This window comes from Corvus cornix, chromosome 17 (genome assembly GCF_000738735.6).
Source record: "Corvus cornix cornix isolate S_Up_H32 chromosome 17, ASM73873v5, whole genome shotgun sequence".
NCBI lineage: Eukaryota > Metazoa > Chordata > Aves > Passeriformes > Corvidae > Corvus > Corvus cornix.
The window spans coordinates 4,069,880-4,094,391 of NC_046346.1; the positions used below are offsets into that span (position 1 = coordinate 4,069,880).

At 42.4% G+C, this 24,512-nt stretch overlaps 1 protein-coding gene across 4 annotated transcripts in view; it reads left to right on the top strand.

Moving 5' to 3' along the window:
* The window catches only part of AK8 (adenylate kinase 8), a 66,175-nt gene that overhangs the window by 31,124 nt on the left and 10,539 nt on the right, over window positions 1-24,512 (top strand). For 3 of the 4 annotated variants that reach the window (XM_039561947.1, XM_020584481.2, XM_020584479.2), the window contains one exon: window positions 8,287-8,428. In XM_039561947.1, the coding sequence (XP_039417881.1) occupies window positions 8,287-8,428 (142 nt within the window). Of the gene's footprint in view, window positions 1-1,843; window positions 2,410-8,286; window positions 8,429-24,512 lie in introns of those variants that run through there. The other variant, XM_039561948.1, reaches the window with a different exon arrangement.

The window sequence follows — 24,512 nt, forward strand, 5'->3', positions numbered from 1 at the left end:
TTGGGGGAACTAGAGACTTTATTTTTTTTAAAGAAACTTTCTAGGGTGCTGGGCGTTTGAAGATAAGTTGGGAAGAGCTCAGTGCCTCTTCTCTTTTGAAGTGGAAATAGGACAGTTTGAATCCGTCGAGTTTAATTTTTCACAAGCTTTAGGGGCCCTGCAGTGCAACTCCCTTTTTATTATTGAAAAAAACTCTCCATTTTTCTTTCATTTTTCACACACATGCACACACACACACGCACACACACAGAGAGCCCAAACAGGAGCTAATAAACAAATCGATTTTCTACTTTATTTCAGTTAGTTTTACAGCAATTCTATACCTCCCCTAAATGTGCACCTCTCTCACAAATATACTGTGTAAAGTTATGGAGATATTTATGAATACACCACACTTTAATTTATGCATTTTTAAGAAACCTTCACCTCTGTTTGACAATGCTTTTGAAGTAGCTCCGTTTTTCAAGTCAAACTTTTGACTTTTCCTCTGGGACTGCTACAAAGGTTTTTTTATGGAAAATAGGTAGCAGTCCTTTTTCCTACTAGGAGAAAATTGGTGGTCAAGAGAACATAATAAAATTAAATTTTTTTATTTTCTATTTTAGGTGGCCATATTTCTATACAAGATGCAAGGTTGTAGAATAGAAAGTTTTAAATGCTGACATATTGGCAGTAGGTTGTGATTTTCTTCCCTGAGTTTTAGTTTTCCATGTGTTGAATCACTGCAAAGTGATAAATTAGAATTCCCTTTTCCTTTATTTGAAAATCTAGAATGTATTTTTCTTTATTCCACAATCCAGGTTGGTGTATCTGTCTGACAGATACTCAGAGCTGAAGTGAGCCTTGGTCAACAAAAACATTTTTAAAGGCCACCCCACTTAGGAGTAAAAACAAAGCAACCAAAAAATCCACCCTAAAAAGCCAACCCTGGAAGCCAGACCAGGCAAAATAAACATGATTTGATTTAAGAGAGGAGTGCAGTTGTTTTCTGGAGCAATTGTGATAATCAGTCAGCTAATGGATATGGTTCTGCCTATATAAACTTGTTTTGCAGAGATATTCACCATTCCTGCCGTTGCTGGAGGATCAATATTCCAATATTAGTGCCACAAACCCTCATGGATTTGAGTGAAGGTGTGGCCCTTGGCCATCTGGGGCCTCGTGGTTGTCAGGGGCTTTTAAACAGCAGAGTACAATATAAATGTGAAGTATTAATCTTTTATGTTTATATTGATCTTCATTGCTGACAGTCATTCTTAAAAATTTGGGAAAGTGGGGGTTCCTTTCCTTATGGCACTGTCTCCTCCGCAAAGAGCTGCTGACTTGAATTTAGTGGGGTTTTGAGTTTGGGATGGAGATATCATAGGAGTTTTTATACAAAGACCAGAAGGAAAAGCACATTGCATGTTGTCAGCATCCCCCTTTTTGGAGTTTAACATAAAAATCTGGGTTTGGCTGAGCATCCTCCCTTCTCATCCCATGGGGAAGCAGTATTTGGTGTAAAAAGCCAAGACATTTTTCACCATGTTTATCAGACCAATTTTTTTTTTTTTTTTAATATTATCACTATCAAAAAGGGTTTGTAGGTCAAATTCTGTTCTGGTTTTCAGTAGAGCTGAACTTCTAGAAATAAGGAGGAAATAGGGAATGTGGCTGATAATGGAGATGATGAGTCCAATGGGCTCAAACTGCAGCTGCTGTCTCATGTTTAACTGTAGTCCCTCCATGGAAGCCAAAGGAGTAAAAAGAAGTACAAATACATATTTTGTTACTGGTTTTAGAAACTTTCAGGGTAGACACATCCCTGTGAGACAGTTCAGAGCAGCTTTTGTCTCCCACACAGGTAAACTGAGGCAGAAAACCTCGTTTAGCTGGAGCCCTGCTACCATCAGGGAGCGTGAATGGGAACCCAGGTGTGTGGATCCTGACCCTGGAGTCAGCCCACTGCATCATCCCGGGACTCCCTGGGAGCCGGGGCCATTAGGCAAATCCATGGAAAACAGCACAGAGGCCATTCTTAGGGGGGAAAAAAGCTTTTTGTTTGCATGCTGGATCCTCAGTTTGGACTGAATTTCCATTGCTGCTAACAGGTAAAGTAGTGTAAGGGGCTGGAACCTTATCTCGTCATTAAATGTGATCAGATGTAGATTCCTGAATCTCTGGCTTGATACCTGTGAGGAATCATTTGCTCTCCTTTAACAGGCATTTCTGAAGGTCTCAATTCATCCTGTATTGTATGATTTATGATGATTATATGATCAATAATTTGCCATCGTACCTGCTTTAGAAATAGTACCATTTCCACTTTAATACAGTTAACTCCTATTTGAAATGACCAAAAACTACAAAAAAAAATAAAAACAAGAAAAGACTGCTTCTAATATATTCTAAAAAGCAAAAATATTTAAAGGTGGAAATTAAATATCTTATTAAAATTTTTTTAATAATATTTAATAATACTTTAATTATTTCTTTTTCTGTATTAAAATAATTACTCCGATTCTTATAGAAGCCCTTCTCAGTGTGTGTGTGTAAAACGAGCGAGTGGGGACAGGATTTCTGTAGGAATGGTGCCTTTGATGGATCACCGCCCGCGGTGCCGCTGTTTGCTGCGCTGCCTCTACGTCCATTCTTCAAACCCGACAAAACCGGGCACGCTCTCAGTGTTTCCGTGCCAGCCCGGCGCTGCCGGGGCTTCGGGGGGTCTCAGAGCCCCCGGAGCGGGCGCGTTTTCCCCGAATTCCCGACATTTCGGCGGCGGCGCCGCGGCCGCTGCTGCCCGCGGGGCGGGGACCGGCTGCGCTGCGCGGCGTGGCCGCGGGGTGGCGACAGAGAACAACCAACGGCGGCCGGGCCGCGCGGGGCTGAGACCCCCGGGATAACCCCGGGATAACCCCTGGATAACCCCTGGATAACCCCGGGATAACCCCTGGATAACCCCTCGGGATAACCCCTCGGGATCCTGCGGGACCGCGGCGCTGGAGACCCCCGGGATAACCCCGGCACCCTTCGGGATCCTGCGGGACCGCGGGGCTGAGACCCCCGGGATAACCCCGGAATAACCCCTCGGGATCCTGCGGGAGCGCGGCGCTGAGACCCCCGGGATAACCCCGGGATAACCCCTCGGGATCCTGCGGGATCGCGGCGCTGAGACCCCTGATAACCCCTGGCCACTCCTGCACCCCTCGGGTGCGCGGGGCTGGCGCCCTCCCGGACCCTCCGGGACAACCCCGGGACCCTCCTGGTGCGCGGGGCTGGAGACCCCCGGCACTCTCTGAGACCCCCGAGGTGCGCTGGGCCGGAGACCCCCGGGACCCTCCGGGACTGCGGGGACGGAGACCACCCGGAACCCCCCCGGCTGACCGGGGCTGGACACCCCCGGGATAACTCCGGGACCCCGCCGGGTGCGCAGGGCCGGAGCCCCCCGGGACTCCCCAGGACTCTCCAGGTGCGTGGGGTCGGAGCCTCCCGGGACTTCCTCCCCTGGTGTGCGGGGCCAGAGCCCCTCGGAAAATCCCCGGAGGAGCCGATCCCCTTCTCCTGGCTCCAACGAGGCAAAAGTCGGTGTTTTCCTCCCGGTGCCGCTGCAGAGCACTCGGCCGAGTGTTTATTTACGGTACCCGAACCGGCTGCACGCAGACCTGCCCATCCTCACCCACCGGCGGCTCGGAGAATTAGCCTAAATTATCGATCAGCCCACGCGATGGTAAATCACTGCTAAATCGTTCTCAAACACATTAAAAACCAATTTACACAATCTCAATCGATACAATCTCTGAGGACCTTAATGTGGGCAAGAAAACAGAATAGAAAAAGCCAATTACTCATTGTGAATCACCCAGAGTTTCTAGAGCAATAAAATAAGGATGTCTCATGCTTCGCTAAATCTGGGATTTCCTGGACAATTCAGGAAAGTAGCCTTTGGCAGTGGCTTATACTCAGGACAAGATGTTAACTGTCAACTGCTGGGATCAAGCCTCAGGCGTCTGAATTAGCTGTGAAAGTCTTCAGACCTTGCTAAAAAAAATCTCTATAAGCAGGATAAAGGATAGATGGACAGTATTGTCAAAAGGACCTTTTAGAGAACAAAGCTGACAGAATTTATATCTGTAAATGCACTTATGCTGTACTTAGAATCGAGGTTTTATAGGTTTGGAGAAGTGAGCCGATACCTTTCAAACATCTGTTTTAAAGAGAAATATACAGATGAGGTATCAATTTAAATATGATAATTGTATAGCTTGGAACACTGACAGCACTGAAGTTATTGGAGAATAGTGCCCTGTAATCTCTCAAGTGGTGTTTTCCCCTCTCAGACTGTGCCTTTAATGTTCTGTTACTTCTGTCTGGAGCAGATGGTATGATTTTGTAACTGATTGCCTGATTTTGTAACTGATTGCCTGATCCCGGTTTCTATTAGTCCTGCAGATCCATGGATTGGGGAAGAGCTAATAGGCCACACTCCTGTGGGCTTCATGAGGATGTACTGCTCATGAGAAGTACCTGATACCTGTGAAAACCTTTGAAGCTCTGAGAAGTAAATTTATTTTTTAAATGTTCTGCTGGAAGGTGCTGATTTACAGCCCTGGAGATGAAAAATCTCTGGGTGTCCACGCAGCAGTTCCAGCACGAACTGCAGCACTTTAAGCCTCAGTTCCTTGTCCCCTGCCTGATCAAACCCCTGAACTGATTAGATCACTTCTTAGATCCGCAGCTGCCAATTCAGGGGTGTGGTCTTGATCGTTAACGTGGTGAAGACAGGCTTGGAGATAAAGGAGACATGGAGTGTGGTGTTAGGCATGAACAAATTACATTTCTGTCTGGAGCTGGTTGTGGCCTCATTCTGCTGCTGTTCCATGCCTGGGGTTCACTGTGATCCTGACCCACAGCTGTTCTATGATGCTCTCAGGAATCACTGCAGCTCAGTGGCTCTGCAGCTTTACTTCTGAGGGGTGAATTTTACTCCTGTGCCTTGATTTCTCACCCTAATAGAGACATGCTCCCACCTTACCTAGCCTGGATATCTCTTTGTAGCAGCACATTGTAATTTTTACAAAAAACCTACCTTTGGACTTCTCTAATGATAAAGTAAAATCTCTCTCGAGCCTCATTCCCCCAACTTTCAGAGTCGGAAACTCACACAATCTTATGTTGAAAAGGAATTGATTATTCAAAGGTCTTGTGCTTCATAATCTCCTTAAAACATGTAGATTGACTGTCTCATCAGGAAAGCTCTATATTTTACTTTGCTATATGCCCATTGGGTCGTGTGCTTGAGGCCAGGAGACCTCTGGCTAGTTCCTCATAGGCTGTGTCCCCCTCCAATTACAGGTTATTAATGTGCCTTCCATTCCAGAGACAGTTCCACATGAGTGAAAAGGAATCCTGTACTGCAGAGTTCTTCATTACCTACTCTGTCTGTACTACAAAATAAGAATAATACTGATTTTTTTTTCTCTCTTTTTTTTTTTCCTTCCCTCTGGTCTGTGGAAGATGTTTTACAGTTTTAATGCAGCTGTTTTAAGTGTGACTGTTCCTGTTCAAGGGCAGCTGATGTACTTTGTAATGCCACCGAGCAGCCAAGCAGCTCTGTTCCCCCATTGTGTTGAAGTGATAGGTATGTTTGCTAATCAAGAGGAGAGCAGAGCTTGCTGTCTGACTTGTTTATGTTTTATTTCTCACCATCAAGCTTTAGAGGGAGGCACAGAAAATATGTAAGCATCTATATTATTCAGTGATGTATATGTGTACATGGGTGTACAAACAGTCTGAAGGGTGTTGCTGATGTGTTGCAGTCACTCCTAGCTGAAGGGAGAGAGGTGTCAAGTGTCCCCAGCATCCCTCAAAACACCCCAAACCTGGCATGTAATTAGATAAACTATTAATTAATTGTCACTGCATCTCGATTTTTTTTTCCTCTCGTGTGATTGCTTCAGTGTTGCTCCAAAGCAGTGACCACAGTGGAGGATTTTGACCATCGGGATTCACAGAAGGCCTGTGGGAAGTGCTCAGACCCAGGAGATGCTGCTGGGTTCCCATCACAATTGCTTTTGAATTTCCCCATAGGCTGCAGTGTTTCTCCTTCCCCTATGAAGAATGGAAGCAATCTGGCCCCTGGAACTGGGGAATCTCCCAGGATCTGCTGGAAGCTCAACAGCACAGGATGTCCATCGTTCTGTGCCATTCCCAGGCCTTTCAGCCTCTGCCCTGATCCCCTGTTCATCTGACAGGGATGTCAACTCTGGCAGAATCCTACTGCAGGTTTACTCATGGGTTTGTAGGTTTTATTCCAATTCCTTGCAAAACTGTTTGGAGCATTCTGAAATTAAAAAATAAAATCGTGTCATTTGACATTTCTGTAAATCCATGTCAACGATTCCAGTAGGAATTGTCATAAAATAACACACATGGCATAAAATAACACACATGAAGAAAGTTTAGTGCTGCAGCCAGAAATTCAGGACTCAGCAAGCAGAAATTCAGGACTATGGGAAAATTCCACAGGTCTTTGTATGGAATGCATTTTTGGGAAAGAGAATGTGGGGTTTGTTTGTTTTTCTTTATTCCTGCTAGGATGTGTTGGGTTTGTATTAATTCTTGTAAGCTGGAGGGTGTGGAGAGAATTGCCCTGGAAGGAGCACTGAAATTCTCCTGTTATTCCTCCCATGCCTGCCTGCAGCTCAGGTCTTGGATAGAGAAGCATCCATCTGATACAATTCCTTCCTGCTGCTGCGCTATTGTACAATTAATTTTATGAATCCTGTTTTTAACAGAATACCCAGTTTTTGCATTGTCATTTTGCTCTTTGTCAAGCGTGTGGGTTTATTCCATTCCTTTTTTTTCTCTCTCCTTTCAGCAGATGGAGAATATTACTCTCTTTAACTTGTTCTCTTATAATGTGAAGTGGATATCCTCAATTAATACACTAATCTGTTTTCTAATTAATTCCCTGTGGTTTTCCTCCCTTTTTGCTGGTACATTGAATCCTGAGTGCAGTTCTGTAAACTCAGTAATTTGATTATTTAAAGGAGAAGCCATGAATTTCATGATAGAGGTGCAATGCTGAATTTCAGGAAGCAAATGGCTTCTATTATTGCAGTTTAAAACCTGCTTGTTCCTGGGGTAGAACTGTGCACTGCTAATAATTCACTCTGCTAAAATCCAGGCAGATTGCTGTCAGCTTGTCCTGAAGAGAAGTGCAGTGTTAGAAATCTGACACATACACTCTCCTACAAGCACTTGTTGTTGTATTTTTGTATGCAGATGTGATGGCAGGGTGAGCATCAAAACATCAACCTGCCATGATGGGGATTTATGTAGCAATTTCTCTGCCTTGTTTTCAGTAGAGGCTCTGCCGTATTAGACAGGTAAAGGGAAGGGGCTCTCCTTGCTGCTTGGGAATTGTTTTGGCTGCTGCTTTGGGAAGCAGCTCCAGGTGATTTTGATGTCCTTTTTGTGGGGTTATTTGACACTGAGCCCAAGACATGACAACGGTCATTGGAAAATCTATAGTCACTCTCGTTGAACTCAATCATTTAATTCTGAGCAAGCTCCCTCCTCCCACAAAAGAAAAAAAAAACAAACCCAAAACTTAAGTATCTTGATTGCAATATTCGACTTTATGAAGACTCTAGTAAAAGTGTGCAGGATACTTCCTTACCACTGTGTCCCACTAAATAGAATTTTAAAAGCTCCATAGTAGTTGTAATCCCAGTCAGCATCTTGCTAATGTTCTCTCTTGCCATAAAGAAAAATAATACCAGAGGAAGAAGAGCTTTTAGCTCTAAAATTAGGGGTTCAAGGTAGTTGAAATTCATTTTGAAAATTATTTTCAGTTACAAAATCTTCAAGCCTTCATTGGAGCAGTAGCACACATAGCCTGTTGTGGCAGAACCATTTCCACCTGCTGAGTTCAATCCAGAATGCTCAGAAATTCCTTTCCTGTTACAGGATTTCTTTTCCACAACTCAGGTCACTGTTTTTGCATTTTGATAAGATTGTGTCACACGTGTCACTGTGACATCAGTCCAGTGTGGCTGAGAGGAAGAAGTACATTGCAAAATTATGTAGGCACCAGGTTTTACCAAATACTTTGCTTTGGTCCTACAGTTCCTTGTGAGTTTGGGGGTTCCATGACAGTAAATATGCAGAAGCCAACAATGCCCAATGTCAATCAGTCATAAATGGGAATAACTGCGTGGTTTAGTTCCAGAAGGACTTGTCTGCATCTCCCTTCACTGCAGACTCAGCACACAGAATAAGTGTCACCTTTTTCCTCCTTTGCAGTCCCAGACAACCTTGTCCTGAAGCGGCTGACAGAACGCCTGAGCGCCCTCGACTGCCTGACCAATGGCTGGGTGCTCTCTGGCTTCCCCAGAGACGTCGAGCAGGCAGAGCAGCTGCAAAAAGCACAGATTAATCCCAACAGGTAAGAGAGAAATCCAGCCATCACGATACTATAGATATGAAAAATTTGTTTGTGGAAAGATACAGATCTTTATTGACATCATTTATGCTACTGCATCTTATTTATTGCTTCCTTAGCAGGGAAAGGGGTCCTGCTCCTGGAGAGTAGGAAATAGAGCCCTGGCCTGACAAATGCTCCAGATGGCCAAACTGTGGGAGAGAGAAGAGGTCTGTTGTTCTGGTTATTTGTTTGAGTTGCCTCTAAAGCCAAACCATAAGAACTGGATTAAAGTTTGGGTTATATGAGAAGATGTACTTTATTTGCAGCAGTAGGGGGGAATCTACATCTTCTTTCTTCAGCACTGATGTAATACCATGGAAATATATTGGTATTGCAAGGAGCTCATTATGAGACTTTTGGGTTTTGTGAAATAATTAAAAACAACATAAGAATTACATTTTATTTGAGCTATAATGAATTGTTCAGAAATGTGATATGAGAGACGTCAGCATCCAAAGAGAACTGTTACAAGTGCCAAGCAAATAAAATAGAGTTACTTTTCACAGCTGGTCCAAAGGTGGTGAGGATTTAAAGTGCTGGTGCACTTATCAAAGCTGAGGGGCTTTTCCATTCCCTTCCCAGGCCTTCCTGGTTCTGTCCATCCCACTGGCTGGCACAGTGGCCATTCCAAAGGCATACATTGGAAATTTGGAATCTTTCTGCTTCCAAGGAAGATGTTCTTATCTAAAAAGTACTGGTAGGAGAGGTGCAATACCCACATCAATGTTTAAGTTTGCAAAGTTACTCTTCCTGTGTGTCCCGTGTGGTTGCCCTGGATCCCCGCCTGTACAGAGATAGGAGAAGGATGGAAAAGGTCGAGGCTGAGTTGGAGAGAGAATAGAGGGGAGTGCAGAGGGAGGGAGCTGCCAGTCATCCATCAAGGTTTAAAAAAGGAAAGTGTGTGAAAACAGCAGTAACTTTATTTATCCAAGGTAAGATGATTTGCATCTTAAACAGGAATCCATTGCATGAAAAAAATGGAGAAAGAATCTCAAAACTTGTGCTGGGCTCAGTTAAACATCATTTCCCACGGATTATTCTTCTTGTGCATGTAGAAGGAAGGTGCTGAATCCCTAAACACATGTCTGAGTCCCCGAGATCAGTGTGAATACTCGAGTGTGCCCCGTGTGCTCCTTCACAGGATTGAGACCTCATCAAGGGAGGAAGAGCAACTCATTATAGGCTTGGATGTGTGGAAATTCAGCACTGATCCATTTGCTCAGCCTCCCTTCGCTTTAAAGAGCTCTGCACATTCATGTCTGAGTCTAGAATTTGGTCCCTACTGTTTTATCCAGGGGTTGAAGTGAGGGACAAAAATAGACATCGAGCTCCCTGATTGATCTTGGAACTGATATTTCCCATGAAGCTGAAGTAGGAGGGATGTAAGGCAGAGAGGGTGATTATAAACAAAAGGACATATTGCAGCATGGGATAGCAGGGCAGTAATTCAGTTTCAGTTGTGATGCTAGTTATAAAACACTATCTGCAGAGGTGGTGTTTCTGACATCAGGAGAAAAACCTGATAGAATTATAGCCTTGAAATCAATCTGGGAATAGGATGCAGAAATCTATAAATCAGACAGAACAATCTACAAAGTCTCATTTTTAGGAGGGCTCTGTTGATGAAATTAGATTAAAATAAATTTACATATATATCAAGTTTATTATTAAAATCTAGTCACATCAGTAAACAAAATTATTTGTGAAAGAGAATGTTACTCTGGTTTTTGAACTCAGAGTAGACCTCTTTGGCTGATCAGAACACAGAGTTATTGTCTGCTTGTCAAGTCACAAATCTATTCCTTAGAGCTAATAAATGGTTAGTGTTCAAATACTATGTTTTATCTGACTCCCACCTCATAAAGCTACTACACATAATACTAAATTATATAGCATTGAGCAGGATCAGTCTCCTGACTCCTCCATCTTATAAAAAGAAAAACAAACCTAGTAATTGATGGTGGAAAGGAAGGAAAATAAAGTTATTTGAAAACAAACAAAATGGGCTATAAAGTTTGTTAAAATGTAATAATGAAAAAAACTCATACAGCATCAGCTACCACATCCGAAGAACTGCTCTGGAACAAAAAGGAAAATAATTCAATTCCCACTGAAAAAGTAGGGGGGTTTCTTTAAAGTAGAATTTGCTGTAGAGTGAGGGTGTGCTCGTGGACTGGCACAGGAAATCCTGTCTCCCAAAGAGCCCAGAGAAGACATGAGCTGCTTTCTGTGTTCCCCCTGTGAAGCAGCTCCTGCCTAAGTGGACAGGATCCTCCTGGCATTGAACTGGGGCAGCCTTTAGGGCAAATAAGGAGCTGAATCTATTAATGACCTCTCAGCTGGGGAGTAAAAGACACCATTAACCACTTAGTGCCGACCTGAGCAGGAATCCACAGACAATCACAGGGTGGCTTCTAAAGCCCTGAGCCACTGACACAAAGGACTGACTTCAGTTCCTCACCCAAATGAGTGTTAATGGGTGTTTGGGGTTTTTTTAATTAATGCTTGAGCAACAATAAGAAATGTGTAGTATAGCCATGGATGGTTCTACTGAAAACTCAATGTATTATCCACCAAAATATTTTTTATCCTTTTTGCTCTCTCCCAAGCTTAGAGTTAAATAAGATGCAGCAGCAGCAGTGTCAGCAGTGTCATGTGAATCTCTGGTTGTCACCTTCAGCTGGTTCCTGATCATTCCTCTGCTGGGTCCAGGCCAGCTTAAGGCAATCAGCAGTTTAAGGATTCCCTGAGCCAGAGGATCTTCTGGAAAACTTCTAATCACCCCTTTTCCTTGACTTTATAATCTCTTTTTCAATGCTGTACTTTTGGCCACCAAATCACATGGAAAGGACTTTCACATTTCACTGGGTGTCATATGAAAATACTTCATAATTTTTTCCAGGTGCATTTCTTCTCTTGAGAAACAGTTACAGACATTCCCTGGTCGTGTCCCTCCACACTCCTGATTTTCTAAGCTTCTTGTGTGTGCCCTTCAGTCACCTCTTTCCCAGACAAAGAACCTTGATCTGTTTATCCTTTTATTTTCCTAGAAGTCATTTCACTCTTTTGATCATCCTGTTCTTTCCCTTCACTGGGCATTCCAGCTGGTTTTTTTCCAGAGGTGGGACACCCAGGCCTGCAGTCAGGTTTGAGGGCAGCACTGTGTACTGGAGGTGTAGGTAATAAACATTTTGATTTTGCTCTTCACTCCATTACTCATAATTGCTGATATTCTATCAGATGTTACTGTGATAGATTTTGGAAAAACATCTTTTGTGTGTAGAATGTGGTAACTAAACATTGTCTCTTTCACTGAAAATACACCAAAAATGTACAAAGTGTCAAAAATCTCAGTTGAGTGAGTCCAAACTCAGCAAAGAGTCTAATAAGACCCTTTAACTCAAGATTTCTGTAGTGAAAGCTGCAGCCAGGTTGGTGTTGGAGCTCTCCTCAAGCCCTCCCATCAGTGCTGCTGCCTGTCCTGGGTTTGCCACTTCCCCTGCTCCATTATTTCCTTGGTTTTGTCCCTCTGATCTGAATCCAGGGTCGATTGTTTTACTTTCCAGTATTGATTAATTACATTACAAATAATACAAGTGAGCAGACAAAGCTGGGCAGGGGAGGGATGAGCCAGAGGACTGACCTAACAATACATCTGTAATATATTTCTAATACCCATTTTTCCAAAATTAAAGTTGTTTCTTTCCCAGTAAAGAAAATAAACAGCAACAGCTTCTCTAGTGCAAGCTTTCCAGCAGGGTTCTATTTGGTCTTCAAAATGATGTGGCTGTGTTCCCAATTATGTCATCTTTTTACATAATATATTTAAAGTTTCTTTTTCACCACGCTGCTGAGAACATGCATTCAGACAGTTTAGGATAATGAAGTTCCTAATTTCTAAGGAAGAACCTGTGAATATGTTGAAAAAGGAGAAATCAGAATGGAAAAAAAAAAAAGATTTTTTTTTTTCTTTTTAACTATTTGGTCTTTACATGGGGCTTTCATATTTCTGCAGCTGATCCCAGTGTGGATTAGGGGTAATAAACAGCCTATTAATGGAGGCCTGAACTAGGAAATGGAGTTTGAATCAGCAGCAAAATTCAATGGCTGGTGAAGGTTAATAACTCCATTACTATCAGCTCTATTTTTGAGCCGTTTGAAGAGCTGGGTGTTAGCCTTATCTTACTCCTCATTAATTGAGCTAATAGAACCCCAGTGACCCCACCATGCTGCCATTATCTGAGAGTTTACCAGACATGGACTGGAATACTTATCACTGAATATGTATTCCTCAGATTCACTTTTATATCAGAAATATTTTTGTTAAAGATTGGCTGCCTTCTTCAGGTTCCTTTTTGCCTTTGCATTTCTTTGCTGCCTTTTGTAACAGCTACATATTTGGAAATTACATGTAAATGACTTAATTAACTCCTATCAAGGAACAAGCTAAATCCCAAAATAGTTGCATCAAGGAAACATGATAGTGATTGAATCATTCTTACATGGAAAAATCTTACAAAGCGTTTTTTAAAACTTTGACCTAATTTAAATGATGGATATTGTGTATTTATAATAGATGTGGTTTCAGTTGATGACATGCAAAAATCTGATGAGTAGCAAAGAAGAAATGTTATAATTATATCTTATTTTCTCCTCATTTTCAGGCAAAAAAAAAAAAAACAACAGAAAAATGATGTGGTAATCGAGGGGCTAAATCAGTACAAAAAAATTTGCCTGCACTAGAGAGACAGAGAAACTGTAGGAAAAGTCCAATGGACTATGTAGGATTTGGATTCATTTGTAAAATAGTAAAAGTAATAGGCAGCACAATTCTCTGTTTCAATCATTCTCATTTTTTTTCTCAGCTCACTCTTCCAGCCATTCTGTGGCTGCTGGTTTAGTGACTCTTGTCCTTGCTAACACTAATTGGTTTGGGGTTTATTTTCCCTTTGCATATCAGTGCTCCCATCTCAGCTGGGACAGGCTTTGGGTAAAAACTATGGGGCAGTGGGAGCTAAAGGAGCCAGATCTTGCAGAGCTCTGTGATGTGCTGACGAAAGAGAAACTGGTTTGGAAAGTGTGGTTTAGGTGATGAATCCTGATCTGTCCTCCCCAGCCCGGCAGGGACATTCCCCCTCTTACCCGTGCTGAGTGTGCAGCCCCAGCCGTGCTCTGAGGGACCACAGCACCCTGGCCAAGGGGGAAGAATAACAGGTTCTGTTCCCCAACCAAAATCCCAGAGTTTACTGGGCAAAATTAGCAAATCTTCCTCTCACCTGAGACTCATCTGCTTCACTCAATGAATGGGATCCATTTAATCCACATTTGCTACTCCTGTAGCCTTTTCCAAGCCACAGGACTAACTCAGTCATTGTCTTACCTCTTGATGCAAGTGTTTGGAGACTTGTCCTGCTCATTGACAAGATTGTAATTAAGTGATTTACCTTTGTTTCCTGCTCTGCCTCCATTGAATGAGGCATCACTGGGCATGGAGTAATGGGAAAAATATACCCGGGAATCTCCCATTCTCTCACATGACCCTCTGGCATGAGGGCTCTGTTGAGCACTCCCAGGGGCTACATGTAGTGCAAAAACTCACCCTCACACTCTTTTGTCCCTACAAACCCAATAGAAGCAGCTCCTTATTTGGATTTCTGAGGTTTAGCCATTGGTGGGGAATCCTTATTCTCCATTCTCCTCCTCCTCCTCAGCAGACTGTGCTCTCTCTTCCCTCCTAACCTAACACTAATCTGAATAGAAGCTCTTGCTCTTAAATAATCCAATAGATAGAAAATTGGATGATTACAATAAAAAGATTATGTCACTTCTGTTGCACATTCTGCCTGACCTATATTGGTCCCACAAGAGCCTTTCTCTCCTGGGGAGAAGCATTAATATGCATCTTGAGCCAGCAATAGCAAAACATCAAATGCAGTTTTGAAATCTTTCTATGGGCTTTCTGTAGGATGCTGCATTTGCTGTCACAAGCTGATTCTGCTCCAACAAGAATAGGAGGTATATTTGGCTTCAGTTGTGGGAGGCAGGGATTATTTTTAGAAGTTACCTCATCTCATACAAGCTCCTTTTGATGGCTGGAGTTTGTGTGGTGAAATCCTGGATACAGCAATTAAGGAGTGCTCTGATCTCAGCAAGCTTCCAAAGTCTCCAGGAAGAGAAAGAAGAAAAGCTGCTAAGTCAGTATTTTAATTTTTGTTGTTATTTTTAAGCACCCAAACCCACATGCACAACCCTTTCATTCTTTTTGCTGCTGAAAGGAGGGAGATTTTTCTGCAGTAACTCTCTCTCACAAATGAGGAAACATTATGAAACCTGAAGACTTTCTCTCCTGGTTGCCCTTACTTTGGAACTGTTTTTCCTGGAAGTTGCCACCAACTGGAGAGGGAAAATTCTGTAAAAGCAGTAGAGTCCAGGGTACTTCTGATGTCTTTGGCACTGGTAGCAAGTTTTAGACAAGACAAACCAAACCAGTCATGCCTCAGTCCAATGACAACTTTGTGATACCAATCTCTACAAATCAGCAAAGGTTGTTCAGGGTGTTCACCTGAGACACAGCTTTTGTTTAAGGAATGAAGTGAAACAGCCATGGAAATCAAACTGTTATCATTTAAACAGTAGCCAAGCCTAACTCGTGCTTTTCCCCTCTCTCTGCTGAAGTTTTTATTCACACATTTTGGAGCATCCCCAAGAGTTCACTGAACTCTCCTGGGTTCCTTCAGGTCTCTCAGTTTGCTCTCTGTTCATCTCACTCTCCATGGCTGACTCTGGGCTGGGATCCAGCAGTGCTGGGGGTGCTGTGGCATTGCCCTGAGGGGTCATCCTGCAGCTCTGCTCGAGGCTCTCTGGTACAGAGTCCCTCTGAACCAACAATTCTGCTAAGATGGGTACGTAGGAAAAGCTGTGGCTGCGGTCATGCACCATCAGTGCATTTCGTGGTGTGCAATGCTGATTGGTTTCACAGGGTAAAATATGATGTGCTTTGTCAATTCTCACTATTTCCTCATGGTCTAAAGCAGTCATTTTCAAAATTTCACCTTAATTAACTCAGTAGTTCACACACAAATAAGAATCATGTACATGCAAGGCTGATGGTGTAGCATTTTTGTAATGAAGATACTGGTTTTGAGATCTTCCCAGAACCAGAAAAACTTCTGAAAAATGAGTGAGAGAGGAAAACTTTAAATATAAAGATGTGACAGCATTTTAATTTAATTTACCAATGCATTTACTTTGCACTGGTAAGAGGACACATGTAGATAAAACTGAGGAGAATTTTGCATGTGTGAGAACTGTAAATGAAGACATTTCGTGGCTGAGGAAGCACGAGGGGAAAGGCGGGCTGGCCAGCCTTGTCCAGCATCTCCCAATTATGTCAATATCTTGCTGATTACTTCAGCAGTGTGGTAGGAAAATTTGGCTGACTATTCTTCTGAATAAATGCAGTAAGGCCACCCTTACATCTTGTACAGGTTAAAACTGAGTTTATGAACTCCACAATCACTAGAATTCAGGATTTCAGGGGTAAAAACATGGACAGGATTGTGCCAGCTGTGCTCTGATTTAGTGATCTCTTTGGATCTGGGACTAATTCCAGAGTAAGGCTTTACTCAGAGCTCATGTGGCAAAATTGGCCCACGCAGAAAACCATCAGCAGAACAGGCATTGTGCTGCTTTTGCTTGGGCTCTCCAGGCTGAAGATCTGGGAAGACAAGTGCATCAGTCTGTAGCAAATATAATACAGTTTTGGTGATTAAAGCTGACAAGTAATATTGCATATTGAATGGAGACTGGTTTGTCATTACCATGAGGATTAGAAAGTGTAATCTTCATTAAAACATCAGTGGATTTACTGCTGTTTGCCTTGGAACAAGATATTTGCTCAGAATTTTCTAGTGAGTAAATTTAGTAAGTGCAGGGCAGTTTAAGAGAGGGGAACTGAATCCTGCCATAGCTTATTCTGCAGGAAAGATATGGGAATGATCCCTTATGTCTGACAGAAGCAGTGGATCTGATTCTATGGGCTTGGATCACCTGTAGTCACATAAATGTATTAATCACTATCACGTAAATTGGCCTCCTTTGGCTCAGGTGTAGGAGGTGACCCAGGGCTTTTATGCTGTGCAAGGATCATATTTTCTGTCCCTAAATTCATGATGTTTACAAAATTCCATATTACAGAACGCTGTCCTTTGTAAGGCTGGAAACATTTTGTGAAAGACTTTTATCTGTTCCACAGAGCCTTTTAAACATTACCCTTTCCTAACAGGTTCTGTATCTCGTAGCCCAGTAGGGCACTGTCATGCTTTGATAAAAATAATTCTTAAAATATTGTGGTCTATCATTCTTTTGACATGAATGCTGATTAATATCCCACTGATAGTCACTGAGTGAACAATCCTGTTCTTTTGAGAGACTGACCAAAGGTCAAGATACAGAAGGTTAAAAGAGTAATGTTTTCATTTAACCTTCTAGTAAAAGCTGCTATTGCTGTGAACTTAATTTAAGCTGATTTTCAGGACACGTCTATAGGAAAAGTTCCTCCTCACATACTTGCAGTGAAATCAAAGGATTCATATTGGCCCTGAATGTGCCCCAAAGTCAAACAGGTACAAAATACAGAAATAATGTGTTTTTTCAAGCCTTGGAGTCCTGTGCACTCTTCAATTTAACTTTTTTTTTTTTTTTAAACACTTTGCAGCAAGACACTGAACTGTCAAAGCTAAGTGGTGGTGGGTATGGGGAACTTGCCATATTTTTGTACAGTTTGCTTTCTCCTTTTAAAAGTGCAGTTTTCTCACAGAACTCTCTCTCCAGCTGTACATTTCTAACCTCCATGGATGCACAGGGTTAGGTGGCACAGGAACAAATCCTTAGCTTTCATTCCACCAGCCAAAATATAATTTCAGTTTGGAAAGTTGCTGCCATATTTTTTTATTAGAAATATTACTGCCAGTCCATTATACTGAATCCAGGGTTTTATTAACTTTCTGTGAATAAATTGCTGATGTGCATTTTGCTTTGTGATTATTAAATAATTCAGTGTATTCCAATTAAGTAATTAGGATCACAGAATCCTGAAGGTTGGAGAAGACCTTTAAGATCATCGAGTCCAACCTTCAACCCAGCACCACCACGGTGTTCACCACTAAACCACGTCCTCAAGAGCCACATGCACACGTTTTTGAGCACTTCCAGGGCTGGTGACTCCACCACTTCCCTGGGCAGCCTGTTCCAATGCCTGACCACCTTTTCCATGAAGAATGTTTTTTCCTACAATCTATTTAAGCTGCTTTTGGCTCAACTTGAGACCATTTCCTGTCGTTCTTACAGCAAGCAGCTATTACTCAGAAAAATCTTGTGATCAAACACAGCCAACCCAGTGGTGGCAGGAGAGAAGGTTGGACATAATGACCTGGGAAATGCAGAAATGAATTCAGTTCTTAAGGTCTTGTCTGTGGCTGCACATTTGCATCTCAAACCTGGGAATTTTGATCAGCACAACTTCCCAACTGCCCTGTCTGCAAAAGCTTGGAGGAGTTTCCTTGGATTTATTAAGCATCACGTTGTTTCACTGCTAAGGGCAGGAGAGCTCCAGCTTCAGGCTGGATGTTTGGGTTTAATTGTCTTGTAGAGAATTTCTCCAGTGGTTCCTAAGTTTCTCCTGATGGTGTCTTCCTTCCCCCCACCCCTACCTGACCCTGCTCTGGGTCTCAACTGTTTTACCTTGTTGATGTTTTGTCTATATTTGCTTTAACCAGATGCCCCTCTTTGCATGCAGCACTGGGACTCATCCCCTCTCTCCTATCAACAATAATTAGCCTTGTAAGACTAATGGAAGAAATCGTGTCTAATTACCCTGTTGAAGGTCCAATTATGTTATTAACATTTGTGGGCTATAAGCTAATGATGAGGAGAGCCTCTCATTTGCATAGCATTAAGTTAATTGAGCTGGAAGCTATGGGGTGGATAGCAGTGATGAGAGCAGGATTCTGTTACAGAATGGATAATGATGACCGGAGCAGGACGATTCACCTGACAGGTTTATTAATTAACAGCTATCTGATTACCTCAAAGAAATGGCAAGTGGCAATGCTTCTGAAAGGAGCTGCAGTATTTTTTTTAATGGCAGGTGCTCTATCACTGTGGATATTCTGGGGTGGTTTATGGTAATGGCTGTGTAAGCTCTTTCCTGGAAGCCGACACAAAAACCTGTTCTGGTTTCCTCCCTGCCCTCAGAAAACATTCTGCAAAGGGCTGGTGTTTGTGAAAGTGCCTCATTCTTACAAGGTGCACCAAGTCTGTGCTGGTGAGTTTGTGTGGTTGTCTGAACTGTGCATTTGGAAAATCCTTAATTGTTGGGTAACCTGGAAGTTTTGCCCTCAGAAGAACCAGAGGATTTGATTTTGTGAAAAGTGTTTTTCATTATGGTGTTACGCAGGATTCTGTGTTGTATTAAGGAGAAAATAATACAAATATTCAGCTTTTCATATTTTCCTGGTATGTGCAAGCTGCAAGTGGAGGTGAGTGCCCTTTCCTTCAGTTTATTTCTGGGTACAAACAGTTACACAAAGTGGTTAGGCCTTTCAGGAACAGGAGTCTTTATTTTAAACAGTTCTAAGAAAAATCCATCTTCTTCTTTTTTGTTAAATGTCTGATTAATTCCAAATGCATTGTAATTCACAACAGACTCAGACAGAGTCTTGTTTGAGCTAGAATATCTTTTGGAGGAAAAATCACTCTGTTTAAAAGTTGCCTGTGCAATCAATCCAAGAGTGAATAACTTACTATGCAGTTACTCATCATTAGAATCCCACACCTCAGCTTGAATGTAGCTGAATGTCAAATATAGTTTCCAGTCAGCACATCTTTTATATTTTCTTCATCTACTCTGAAGAGCCCATTATTAAATCCCGTGAGCTCCAGGCCTTACCTAATGACTGAAATCCTCAGCTCATCTTCAAAATTCCTTTGACCAGACTTTTCTCAGAAAAAAAGAGAACACTACAGATTTTAACCTTTCAGATAATGACTTTTTATCCATTTAAGTGGCCTGGTGATTAGTGTGTCAACAGTAATAGACTTGTGAAGAGCAGAGAATTCTAGATAAAATATATTCACTGTTATTTTTGTAGAATCACAGAATATCCTGAGCTGGAAGGGACCCACAAGGATCACTGAGTCCAGCTTCTGGGCCTGCACAGACAGCCCAACAATCCCACCATGTTCCCTGCTGTCCAAACATTCCTGGAGCTCTGAGGCCGTGCCCATTCCCTGAGGAGCCTGTTCAGTGCCACACCACCCTCGGGGGGGCAGAACCTTCTCCTAATTCCAACCTAAACCTTCCCTGGCACAGCTCCAGCCATTCCCAAGAACCTACAAGTGTCCTTGTATTCTGCATCTGGCATTTGTTAGGTAAAAAAAAGCTGAGAACATTGATCTGATGTTGGTAGAGAGGCCAAAATTTTAGTTTAGTAGCTACATCGAGACTGAAAAATCACCACTTCTGGTCAACAGGAGAAGAGAAAGAAAAGGAAAAATTAGAGATGAAGAAAATTATCTGGGGGAACAGCTCCTGATCTGAGCTCTTCAGTGGTCATGGCTCGGAGCTGCCAGCAGGAGCAGATTCCAAGGGATTGAGGGTCGATGATTCCATGCAGCTGAGCTGTTGAGGGCACCTGTGTGATCTGGAGCAAGCCAGGGAGAAGAATTTATGTGACATTTCCTCCATCTCCTTCCAGCCTGTGATGGTTCAGAGCCTGTGGTTGTGTAGAAATCACTGGAAGAGGTTGTTCAGGAAAACCAGCACAAAGAATAAAAGCCTTTAATGGAATTTAAACCCTCAATCCTCCTCTTCCTCATTAGCTTCCTGTAATCACCAGCCCATACAGTGGGTGTGGATAGAAATATCTTTACCATATAAATTAGATTTTCTGTAAGGTGTTCTGTGGTTCACCACAGTGCCTGGCTGTGTGAAATAGACAAACACAGCACCGAGCCAAGATCTGATAGAGCAGGAATTATGTATTTAATTCACAGTTCTGTATAGAGTGCTCATAAAAGCTTGATCATGATAGAGGGGCCAATAAACATTTGGGAACATAAATATTTCTGTAGGAAATGGCTTTGTGAAGCATTTAGTTGTTGAGTAATAAGAACAACAGAGAAAATCAGACTAACAGAAATCTCTAGGTACTGATCTGATGGGTTATATATGTTGCAATGATAATAATGTTGAGGGAGAATTTTTATGGGACCAGGAGCAACAAATACATCGAGTCCTGCCAATTTACTAATGAATTCATTTTTCTTGTGCTTGCCCCACTTGCTATCCCCGCTGTTCAAAATTCAGCTTTAAACCTGAAAAGCAGTGGATGGCACCTCAGGATGCTGAGCTACTCCTCTGAGTTTGTGTGAGCTGAGTGTTTTGAGTCTTGGGCCATTTCTGGACCATCCATTACTTGTGTGTTTAGGCATCAGTCCAGCCAGACAACACAGGGACATATATTTTAGGAAAGCACACATCAAAAAGTGTTTTAAATGGCCAAATTGTAGGACAAAACATTCTGGCAACACAGCTGGTGCTCTGTCAGTCTGTGGGCTAGAAAATAAGAAGAGAACCTGTAAGAAAAATAAAAACAACCCAGGAATAGCTAATCAGGTTAGAAGGGATGTTTTGGCTGCAAGGATTTTGAGGGCTGTAGAGAAAAATTGAATAAGATTAAAAAGTGTTTGTCCATCCTGTCTGACAGATGTGGGAGAAGATGGAATCGTTTGTTATTTCTCTGTTTTTCCTCTGAAAACAGCAGCGGCATTGAGCTGGCAGGCACAGTGAAATGCAGTTAGCAAAAGTAATGGGAGTTGAAAGTTTGACCTTTTGTGATGGAAATTTGATATGAAAAAAGGGTCTTTTGATAATTTCTCTATCCAATCAGATATGGGAGATGTCTTGATCCTGTTTCCTTATTTGCATGCTGACTGATCTCATTTGAAAACTCAATCATTCAGAAATATTGGGACATCAACAGAAATGTTACAAACAAGAAGTTGTTTTATCTGAAAGGTCTGCAGGATGTCATCTCTTGTTTTTCACTCCAGTGGCCTGATCTCTTCTTCATGATTCCATGTTTTTATTGGCAGGATAAGTTGAACATATTGAAATGCAAATAGCCCTTTCCACATTGAACCGAAATATAGGAGGTTTTTTTCAGTATGATTGATTGTATCCAGGGCACTTCAAAAGACACAAAGAAAATACTTTCTGCAGTGCCTCTGATTCCTTGACATTGCCAAGTTCTGACGTTTCCTGTTAGCAATCCCTGGCACAGAGTGATTCCTGAGCTGCTCTCACCCCTGCTTTTCTCCCAGGTAATGCCCACGTTCTGCTGCTCGCTGTTCCTGGGACAGAGTCTGAGCTCACTTTGTCTGCACAAACACTTTTTTTGTCATTAACGAGCACTCTTTGCTGCTGTCCCAGGTGCTGAATGTCAGAAATGTAATTGGATGGATTTTACCAAATTGCAGATGTATTTAATCCTACAATGGGTAGTTCAAAGCCCCCCAAGGTCACATGTTGTGTGTAGAACTGTCCCCATGATTATCTGGAAAGTCAGATCTCACAGGCAAGGCACTGCCCACTTAGGTGAGTTTAGGATCAACTTTATCTCGCAGACAATTTAACCTTTCTATTTTCTAGAGCAGGCAATCCAATTTCCATTTTCCTCAGCCTCCCAGTGGGCTGGTGACAAGTTTTCCTGCTGTTTCACTGGTGTCATTATCCCTTTTTTTGGAGCCTACCTGTTAAACTAATGTCTTAAGCCAAAGTTTTGCATCACTTAACCCAGAAAATGGGGACACACTATCAATATATGGTAGTTCTGAATAAAGGGGATTATTTAAATTTTTTTTTTTTAATTTGTGTGGTATCTTTTTAACATCAGTGTCAAACTATATGAGAAATCTTTTTTCTTTAATATGCCAATTTTTTTTTCCACCCAGACTGGCCCGAGCCTGCTAATCTGAGTGCTGCCCTGGGAAATGGGATGTGCAGCTCCTTCTTTCTGGGGCCACTTAGGTTTGCTGTGCTTTTTATAAAAGAAAAGTAAGTGTTCACTGAATGTAGGACTCTTGCCTCCCTGCTGAACACCTGCACTGGCTTGCAAAGACATCCTGCTTTCCTGGTGCAGGGCACTCCACAGGGATTGCTTTCCAAACCCAAATCCCAGAGAGAACAGCTGCGAGGAAAGGGATGAACCAGATTATAAACTTTACATAATAACCTATCTTGGAAGTTGCTGAGCTGGTGTTTGTACAACACTTTGGAATGGAAAGCTCCAATTAGGTCAGGATTTACCACAGTGTCCCTCAGGTGGGTGACAAAACACCTTGTCAGGGACACATGGAGTTCTGCAGTCTTCATCACTGAGATGCAGAAATCCAATATTCACCCAGCTTGTTGTTTACTCAGTAGATTCCAGGGTCTAACCACAAAACAGTGCCTGTGTGTGATGTTTATCTGATGGTCCCTAATTTCTTCAGCAGTACCTCTGGATATGGGCTGGGGATTTCACTGCTGGAAGAACATGCCTGTTTTGACTGAGGAGTAACTTGACTGATGGTCCCCTTCAAATCCAGAGAATCTGTTTCATCAAACCCTGTGGCCTGTCAGCTGTGGGGGAGTGCTTTGTGAAACAGCCGGAATGGCAAATTCCCCCCTTCCTTGTGCAAAGTGGAGTTGTTGGGATGACTCGCACGACTCAGCAGCTCTCTGAATTAGACACCGAGCATTCTCCTGGATGGGAAGTCAACCTCCTTCATCTCTCGTGTGTTTTAGAATATCAAACCACATAAGTTTAACCACGATGTGTTATTCTTGATAACCAAAGCAATCTAGCTCTTCCTTGCTGGATTTTTTTTTTAATATACTCCCCTCTCCACCTTCTTCGTTCGCTCCTCAGTATTAGAAAAACAAAAAGCAGCTCAGCGCACCAATATTTTCTCCGTGGTGAAGTCAGCATAGAATATTAGTGTCCAAAAAGTTGTAAAACAAAAGACTATCATATGTTGCACCTTTTAATCATGTAATTGCTGAGTGACATTTAACTCTGAGGCTTTAAGTTACTCCTTTTCAGCCAGCCTTCTCCTCGTGCCCTTCTCGTCCCTCCCTCCTCCCAGAGCAACCTGCTTTTGCAGAGTAGTGCTTTAACTACACTGAAGTTTGGCTGGGCTTCTACATATTACAGCAGCAACACGAAAGCAAACAATTGAAGTATTTGAGAACAATGAAATATGTATGGCTATCTGTGACAGCCCTATAAAGCAGAGCAATTAGCCGCGTAATCCGAGAAAGCCAAAGCGCCCGGCAGCCCACGGTTCCCTATTAGTTAAATGCTTTTTGTACGTCCTCATCCCATCAAATCAACTAACACTTCCTTTAATTGGTTCATGAATTATACAGCTCGGCTGCATTATAATTTAATCACCAGTAAACATTCCTGGGGCCTGCTGTAAAGTGTATAGCGCTCATTAATTCCTTAATTTCAGCAGATGGAAGGGGAGATCGGATGAACGGTGGCAGTACAGAGCGCCTTGGGCAATGGAAGAAGGAAAAAAAGGTGGGGGGCCGTTTAGATTTTTTAAGGGCTGTCAGAAACTCAATCTGTGAGCTGTCAGCAGCCTGGACCCGCTCCCCCCCCGCCTCTCTCCCTGCCTTCACCCCACCTACCGCTGCAAGTGACTGACGGATTCATATGGAGCCTTGTCAAGCCGTCTTTAAACATCAAGCCAGCGGGTAAACCAAGCCCAATGTAAATTAATTCTTGTCTTACGGGCCCCCCTTTCTCTGTCCCCATGAATATTTCATGGCTGGCAGCATAAATATTAATTCTAATAGCTCTGCACAGTGGTTATTATTTCTGTTTTATGACAAATATTCATAAAATATTCAGGACCCTTTTTTAGAACATTTACACACTTGATTGTGAAATTTTCCAGCTTCCTGGGGACACAGTAAACATATTGGGGTTCTCTT